General features: G+C 53.5%; 1 protein-coding gene across 1 annotated transcript in view; it reads right to left on the bottom strand.

Moving 5' to 3' along the window:
• Positions 1-9199, bottom strand: part of Carkd (carbohydrate kinase domain containing) — a 21079-nt gene that overhangs the window by 9453 nt on the left and 2427 nt on the right. Inside the window, exons 2-3 of the mRNA XM_005374003.2 lie at positions 1943-2093; positions 922-967 (exon numbers count right to left, since the gene is read on the bottom strand). Coding sequence (XP_005374060.1) covers positions 922-967; positions 1943-2093 — 197 coding nt within the window. The remainder of the gene's footprint in view (positions 1-921; positions 968-1942; positions 2094-9199) is intronic.

The raw sequence follows: 9199 nt of genomic DNA on the forward strand, positions 1-9199 counted from the left end.
GTGTGTGTGTGTGTGTGTGTGTGAGAGACGGGTGGGGATGGTGTGTGTGTGTGTGTGTGTGTGTGTGTAGAGAGGAGAGCGGAGGAGAAAGAGAGAGGAGAGGGGAGAGAGGAGAGAGGAGACAGAGGAGAGAGAGGAGAGCGGGAGAGGAGAGGAGAGAGAGGAGAAGAGAGGAGAGAGAGAGGAGAGAGGGAGAGAGACAGAGAGTGAGCCGCAGCCCAGCGCCCAGCCCCGAGCCTGTGCTTGGGAATCCAGCCCTTCACTGGGCCTTGGGGGCTGAGCAGAACATGAGGGAAACTACAGTTTCTTCCTTTCTTTTTGTTTGTTTTTCGAGACAGGATCTCACTGTGTAGTCCAGGATGGCCCTGAACTCTCTATGGAGCCCAGGCTGGCCTCAAACTCACAGCGAAGCTCCTGCTTCAGCCTCCTGACTGCTGGGATTACAGGCATGAGCCACCACACCCAGCGAAACTACAGCTTCAAAGGCATCCACTGCTCACACCAGGCCCTAAGCACGTCCCAGAAGCGCTGTGGTGAATGCAGCAAGAATAAAACCTGTCTGAGACAGCAAGCTAACAGGTTTCGGGTTATTCTGTGACTGCACAAGAAGTCAGGACAGACTATGCAGAGCTGTTTCTATTACCTGTGATGACACTGAGATGTTACTTAGGCTTCTATCAGACAGCATCTGCTTCAGAGTCACTTCTTTGTTTTTTGAGACAGGATCTCACTGTGTAGTCCAGGCTGACCTCAAAATCACAATGATCCTCCAGCCTCAGCCTCCCCAATGCTGGGATTAGGCATCACTGGGGTTGTTTTTGCCCCTGAGCTATGACCTCAGCCCTAAAAGCTTTAATCCTATTTAAATAACCCGACTCCTCACCAGAAAAGCCCCAGCAAAGAAGTTGTCAGAAAACTCACCACTTTGAGAGCCGAGATTGCTGCGAAGTATGGGGCCCCCGTGTACCTGAAAGGAAGACACCAGCCTCAGTCAACACTTCTGGGGGATGGGCGCTGCTGCAGCCAATGTGACTTGACCAGTGAAGACCAAGAACACCCTGCTGGGATGCCAGTATCAGCAGGGACACGGGAGGTGGCTGGCAACCGTGACCTGCCCGCAGGGCTGGCAGTGGGACCCACAGGTGGCAGCGGGGCTTTGCGCAGCAAGGTGCAGCCCACACAGGCCTTTGCGGGGAGATGAGGAGGAGGGGATGCCAGCTCGGGGCAGGACACCGAGCAGGCGCAGGCTGCTGACGCAGGCCAGAGTGGCCGCATAGGACTCTAGGCACCGCCGCTGCTCCCCACTCAGTCTCAGGCTCCTCCCACTGCCGGCGCCCAGGAAATGGAGTGCCGCGGACACCGGGCACACAGGAGGGTCTGCGCTGGGCCAGCTGCACCCAACCTCACTTCCAGCATCCTGCCCCGGGCAAGTGAGTGACTTAGCGTAACCTTCTCTCAAAACGAAATGCAGCTGGGGATGGAGCTCTGTGTAAAGGCCCTGGGTTCAGCCCCCAGCATCACAAAACAGTCAGGGTCATACTGTGGAGGAACAAAACCTGGGTCCACACTTACAATCAGCGCACCTAACTCCACGGTAAGTGGCTGGAAGTGCAGAGCAGGCGAAGAGATGGCACATAACCGAGACAGAGCGAGCAGGGACAGAGACAGGCGGAATCCCGCAGTGAGGACAGACTAAGCTCCACGCACCAAGGCCAGCGGCGGCTCGGAAGCCCGGGAGCGCACACGGGCCTGGACGGAGCAAGCTGCGTGGTGGCACCCGGCCAGAGTGGGCCAAGAGCTCTCACCCGACCGAGAAGGCAGGAGCGCTGCTGGGAGAGGCCGGCTAGGACAGAGAGGCATGGAGCCCGCGAGCGACCAGGGCCACGCGTGGGCAGGACTGCTGGGCTCAGGATGGACAGACAGACAGCGGGCGGACACTCACTCCTGACAGCCTCCCACGACGCCGATGCGGCCGGCCTGGCCCTTGTGCTGCTCGCCCGTCAGGGCCGGCACGATGTTCCTCAGCAGCTGCAAGGCGTCTTCCATCTCCTTGGCTGGCTGTGCTCTGCGCTGCGAGAACGTCCTCTGAGCAACTGGAGAACAAGGCGGGCGCTCAGAGGTGGGCGGCCCCGCACGCGAGGACCAGGCGAGGACAAGGCGAGGACAAGGCGAGGACAAGGAGAGGACAAAGCTGCAAGCAGCCGTGGCCAGGCGTCCCGAGGCCGACCTCCTCCGCTCCTACAGGTTTTACCCAAGGGCCTCACATGTCCTCAGGTTAGGGCGCCCGCAAATTACGCTGGACACTAAGTGCTGAGGAGACTGGCATACGTTTGAGACAGGGCAGAGCACAGCCTCGCTGTCCCTCACGTTTTACCAAGAAATGCGTCAGCTCCGGCAGGCGCCCATCCAGGCCCCTCCATCTCCTCCTCCACGCAGGGCTGGGCAGCTGTCCCCCTCTCCCGCTGCATCTCTGCACTCCAGGGGACACGAGTAACCGAGGGCGGCATTTGAGGTGCAGCACACATTAATCGGGGCGCAAAGCGATACTTTGCAATAACTGCATCGTTTTGAGCTGTCTCCAAGTAGCTACATTTTAATTAACCTTGTCTGAAAAGCTTATTGCAGTTACATGTTTTGTCTTAATATTTATTTTTGGTTACTGGGGGGTACTAGGAATCGAACTCAGGACCTTGCACTTGCCAGGCAGGCACCTGCGCCACTGAGCTATTTCCCTGCCCCTGCCTTAATATTTAAAACAGTTCGTATCAATATATGCTGATATATTCTATAAGACTCAATCCATGAGTAAATAATAAAGCATATATTCTCTCTAAAATTAAGGGATCTCTGAAATAAACAATATTTTCTCTAACAATGCACTTTTTTTTTTTTTTTTTTTTGAGGCCGAGTCTCTGTAGTGTAGACTGGTCTTGAACTCGCTTATGTAGCCCAGGCTAGCCTCGAACTCACGGGGATCCTTCTGCCTCAGCCACCTGAGTGCTGGGGATCACAGGTGTGCATCACTACACCTAGTGGTACTTAACATTTTTATCCTGCTCAATGGGAGGCTGAGATAGTAGGATCCCAAGTTCCAGGTCAGCCTGGGAAACTTGGCAAGACTGTCTTAAAACAATTTTATTTTATTTTATCTTTGGGGAGGGTGTACCGGAAATTGAACTCAGGACCTTGCACTTGCCAGGCAGGGGTTGTGCTGCTGAGCTATACCACTGGCTCCCAAAAAATACAATTTTAAAGGGTTGGGGGTATAGCTCAGGGGTACAATGCTTGCCTGACATATACCAGGTCCTAGGTTCAATCCTCAGAACCCTGAAAACAAAAACAAAATGTTCATCCCAATTATCCCGCAACTGAGAAGAACCAGTGCTTCACCGGTGCCACCGAAGGCCAAACGCAGACCCAGCTCTCTGAAGGAAAACAGCTTTGCCTTGGAACTTTTCCAGTTTTACCTTTTACTCAACAAAACATTCATCAGGTATTTTCTTGATGTACTGAAGGGAACCCAGAGCCATCTCACTGAGCTTTTATTTTCTGAGACAGGTCTCACTAAGTCGCTCAGTTGCTTAGGCTGGGCTGGAACTTGTGATCCTCTTGCCTCAGCTTCCCAGAGTGCTGAGACTACAGATGTGGACCACCATGCCCTGCAGGTGTTTTCTTTAATGAGCAGATGCAGCCACTGCTCGAGTGGGTCAGCTGCTCAGAGGCCAAGAGAAAGAGACAAAGTTAACGGCTGCAGCCCGGAGCCGCTGAGAACTCCGGAGGGGCACCGCTCACGCACTGCTCCGCAGCCTGCGGTCAGGGCGCCTTCGCTCCTGGGGACACGTCCACAGCCCAGCCACTGAGCGGCCCGCTCTCCCCACACCCTGTGACCGCACTGTTTCCGCCAGCACAAGGGCACCTGGACCCACTACCCCAAGCCTCATGCACGGATGACCACTGCGCAGGACGGCCTTGCGGGCCACACTCGCCGCCCGGCAACACGGGGCCAGCAGAACCTGGCTCCTCCGGCCCCAGACACCGTCCCCATTCCAAGTCCAGAACAACAGCTGGCCGGGACTTGAGCTGCCCGGGCTAGCGGGGGCTCTCACTGTCGGGGCTCTGTAACACCCTCCTCCTCATCAGCCACGCCTGGAAACCGGGTGCCCACACCGACAGCAGCCAGATGTGCTGTTTCCAAACCAGCACCCAGTAACTCCTCCAGGTGACCACTGAGGGGTTACCTATACTACTGCTCACCTCACCACTGCTCCAACTGAGGGGTGCCACGCCCCCTTCCACAGGTTTTAAACACTTAGCCAGGAAAGGGAGTGTGGGGACAGGATTATGGTTTTTACTGTCACTAAATAAAAAGACATATATAAAATGCCTTCACGTATGCATGTCTGAACAGGTACATCCACTTTAATTTCTCTAATGTTTCTGTCTACAAATGGACATTTAAAAACACAGACATACCCTGGACACAGTGGTGCATGCCTATTACCCCAGCACTGAGGAGGCTGAGGCAGGATTGCTCGCTTTGAGACCAGCCTGGGCTGAACTGCACAGTGCGACTGTCTCAAAAAAACTCCCAACCAACTAAACAAAAAAAGAGAGAAATACACTGTTCAAAGTTTTCACAAAAATATGAAGTATGACCTAAACTACATGAATGTTTAAATTTCTTAAAAAATTTATTATGGTGAAACACACTGCCACAAATCCTCCTCAGAGTATTCCCCCTAGCTTCAAGCACAATTATCTGATTGTCCTAGCCACTCCCTGAAGCAGCCTTGGAGTCCTTTCCTGAGGGTCTTTAGCTGCACTGTCCTGGCTGCCTCAGTGTCCTGAGTTAATCTAAAATATTTCCCTTTCCTGGTCATTCTGACCTTGGGAAGAGCTGGGAGTTACATGGTGACTTTTCTTGGGTGGGGACAGGGTCTTACTAGGCAGTTCAGGTTGATCTTGAACTCACTATGTACCCAGGCTGGCCTCAAACTCATGACAGTCCTCAGCCTTTCAAGTGGTCTCAATATGCAGTTCAGGCTGGCCTTGAGCTCACTTTGTAGCCCAGGCTGGTCTCAAACTGGCAAATATCCTCCTGCCTCAGCCTCCCACGTGCTGGGATTACAGGCGTGTGCCACCACACCTGGCCCTTATATTTTTAATATATGATGGATTTAAATTTTTAAGAATTTATGACAGCAAAAGGCACAATGCCATGAAGCCCCTTCACTTTGAGCACATCCTCCCACAGCCCTCGCTGTTCTGTGCAGCAGCTCTGATGACGCCTCTAATGACGTGCGATTAAGAACTGTAAAGCACACTGCCGCCGGGCGCCGTCCACCAGAAAGGCAGCTTGTGACAGCATCCTGTCCCCACATCAGCTCATTCACACTCATCTCTCCTGAGACAGGTGCAGCGGCACCAGGCTGTCTTCACTGTGGGTAGGACACTGAGCACTGGCCCCGTCTCCTACCCAGCCCGCTGTGGCAGCAGAAATGTCTCTAGATGACACCAAATGTCTCTTGAGGTGCAAACTTGGCCCTGGCAGAGGAGAACTGTCGGAGATGCTTGTATGTAGTCTTAGCATCTTGAAATAAGCCAGTGCTTCAAATAGTATTCAGGGTCGTTGGCCAGAGGTACATAGCTCAGCGGTTCAAGCGCCTCCTGGGTAAGTGAAAGGTCCTGAGTTCAATTCCCAGCACCAAAAAAAAATTTTTTTTGGCCGGGCGTGGTGGCGCACACCTGTAATCCCAGCACTCAGGAGCCTGAGGCAGGAGGATTGTTGTGAGTTTGAGAGCAGCCTGGGCTACAAAGTGAGCTCCAGGCCAGCCTGAACTGCATATTGAGACCCCGTCTCAAAAAAAGACAGAAAAAAAAAAAAAAAAAAAACCCCGACACACATATACACACACACAAAAACAAATAGTATTCAGGGTCATATGAGGTATCAATTGTGGTCCATGAAATGAGAGAAAATAACTTAGCCAGAATTCAATCTGTGGATGTTAGAAATTAACGTTTTCAGGCATCTAACTCACTACGGAAACGACGCCCCAACGTAATGCTTGGAAAGCTCAGATTCTCCCACAGGAAGGACGGTGCCAGCAGACAATGCACTTTTCAGGCAGCTCCGCCCCTCACTTGGGACCCTTACCTCCACACAGCCACATCTTCAGTTCCAAGGGTCGGGCCTGGGCTAAGGCACTACAGACAAGTTACAAGGCACACTCTTCCCCTCAAAAGGGCACGTTCCAAACTGAGACTTGGCGACCCCTCTGCACTCTGCCTACCAGGTGAAACAGGACCGGACAGGGCGGGCACAAAACAGCTGTCTCCGTGGAGACCAGCCGCAGGCAGCCCACGAGCACTGCGTGGACAGGCCCGACCAGCACGGCAGAGTGCAGTCCGCAGTGGCCAAGCGGACGGCGACGCCGGGCACCCGTTACCCGAGCGCAGGGAGGAGGAGGAGGGGACTCCGTCACCCCATGCAGATGTGCTGGCAAGGCGGCACCTTTCTGACCCGTGCAGCGGACACAGGTGACGCGCCAGGCCCAGCACCCACAGCCTCGGACCACAACTTCTGAAGCAAAAGCGCTTTTGCTACGCAGATAATGAGATCGGGGTGCTCCTTTCTTCAGGGCCAGAGGATGTCAAGGAAGCCACAGATAAGAACAGGCATTGGGCCACCTTCTGCAGATGTTTACCGGAGGTTGAGTATTCTGGGTTTGGGTGTTTTTTGTTTTGAGACAGGGTCTCTCCATGTAGCCCAGGCTGGCCTGGAACTCATGCGGATCCTTCTGCATCCTCCGGAGTGCTGGGATTACAGGCCTGCGCCACCATGCTTGCTTTGTTTTTGGAGAAAAGGCCTCGCTCTGTAGTTCAAACTGATGTGAACTCACTACGTAACCTAGGCTGCCCTTGAACCCACAGAAATCCTCCTGCCTCAGCCTCTAAGTGTTGGAATTACAGGTGTAAACCGCCACGACTGGTTAAGCACAGTCATTGATGACCCCACCACTGCAAAGGTCACCTCTCTCCTGTTAGGCCAAACATGGTGACTGTGTTGTGCGGGGAGAGCCGGGTGTGGTGGTGCACGCCTACAATCCCAGCACTTGGGAGGCTGAGGGTAGGAGGGTCACCATGAGTTCAAGGCCAACCTACACTGCACTGTGAGACCCTGCCTCAAAAAGTCACAAGACTTTGTTGGGAGCCAGGCAAAGTGGTGCATGCCTGTAGTCTCAGCACCTGGGAGGCTGCGGCAGGAGAATCACTTAATCCCAAAGAGTTTAAAACCAGCCTGGGCAACACAGCAAGTCCCTACCTTTAAAAAAAAAGGATGATGATTTGGGGACAGCAAACACCCTCTGAAAACAGAACGCCTGAAGATCTGCACATGAGAAAAGCTCTCAAATGTAGGCGTTTTGAATTATTCTAACGCATCATGTAACCCATAGCTTTTTGCTATGTAACTGTACAAGTTCAGCACTAGGTAACCAAAAGCAAAGTAACCATGATCGTGTGCAAGGCGGCAAAGCCCTTCGGCGCTCGGACTCCTCCCTGCCGGGCTAGAGCTCCCTGCCCTCCGCACCGAGATGTGCTACCTTCCGCACCAGCACCTGTGGGCTCAGGGTGGCAGGCAGCCAGGGCCGAAGCCCGGCAGGATAAACAATGAATGTCCAATGACTCAGAGGCATCGTGGCTCACGTGCCTCACTAGCGGCCAGCTTTCCTTTGACAAAGAAGGGAACTGAGACCAGCGAGACCCAGGAAAACGCCACTTTGCGACACACAAGCAGTACCAGGAGCTGAACTCAGGGCCTTGTGCTGCAGGGCAAGCACTCTACCTCTGAGCTACAGCCCCAGTACTATTTTATTTTTAATGCAAGGTCTGGCTAAGTTGCCCAGACTGCGCTGGAATGTGTGATTCTCCTGCTTCAGCCTCTCAAGTAGCTGGAATTCATCACACCCAGCCAAGCAATACCATTTTACCAAAATGCTGCCATTGGCAGGCAAAGTACATTTTTCTTGAACCAAATTATTCACCCCACTAACCAAAAAAAGTCTAATCTTTCCCAAATGCTCTCTAAAGCCACTTCGAAAGAAAATAAATCATTGTCAAGAAGCACAGCACTTTAGACAGATATGAATGCAAAGTAAAATCCAAACCGCCCCCAGCATTCTGTCCCATTCACCTGAGACAAACAGCTTCTGTTAGCAAAAGGCCAGAGAAGGGGCACTTAAATGTCCAATACTTCCTAGTCGGGCAGTTTCAGCTGGCTTCTGGCCACAGCCACCGCGTCCTCCACGGAAGTATTTCACTATGTAAACACCACTCTGGGCCTGGGAGAACAGGTCAAATCTGTTTGGGGTTCCTTGGGCAGCACTGCTTCCTCGTGCCAGAAGTGCTTTAACTTCACCGAATTATAAGCTAGTACATGTGACAGCAAGCCTGAAGTCAACCCCGGATGGCTTCAAATCCCAAAGCCTAGAGCTCTCCCTGCTTTCTAGTAAAAGCCTGGCAAGTCAACCTAATAATGAATCTTCAAAATAGTATTTTAAGGCAAGTAGTTATCAAAAAAATCTAAATACAGTGGTGCTTCGAAGCCCCCCTGCTGATGCGGCTGAGCTGCGACTCCAGGCTGCCCTCGGTATAATCCAGAACAAGCAGGGCTGCAGGACAAAAAGCCACCAACAGTGCCGGCAGCTACAGACTGACCCCAGCCTCAGGCTCCAACGGCAAACGGGCCTTTGCTTTTCTGTTACCGGGAATCGAACTCAGGACCTCGCGCTCGCCAGGCAGGCGCTGTGCTGCGGAGCTACATCCCCGGCCACCTAAAGGGGGGCGTTTTACCATCTCAGCCCCTTCCCGGGGAGCGGGGCGGCTAATTACGTCCTCAGAAAAACCACCACCGCTCATTTTCCACACCAAGCTCTCTCTCCACCTCAAGAAAAATGAGATGCTACAATACACTACGCGCAGGAGGTGTCGGATGAATTAATATCCACAGGTCAGGCCGGAGAAGGCCGTACCGAGGTGTGCGGCTCGGAACGACTCAGACCCACTCCTCGGCCCGTGCCTACATTCCTGCTACGCACCCTATTCGGCCAGGGACCGACGGAGGGAGGCTCAGGTCCGGAGCGCGGCGGGCTCCGGGGATCGGCGGTCCGCGGGCCTGGAGCCAACGCCCTCCGCGGGG

This window comes from Chinchilla lanigera, unplaced genomic scaffold, assembly GCF_000276665.1.
Source record: "Chinchilla lanigera isolate Chin_1 unplaced genomic scaffold, ChiLan1.0 scaffold00003, whole genome shotgun sequence".
Classification (NCBI taxonomy): domain Eukaryota; kingdom Metazoa; phylum Chordata; class Mammalia; order Rodentia; family Chinchillidae; genus Chinchilla; species Chinchilla lanigera.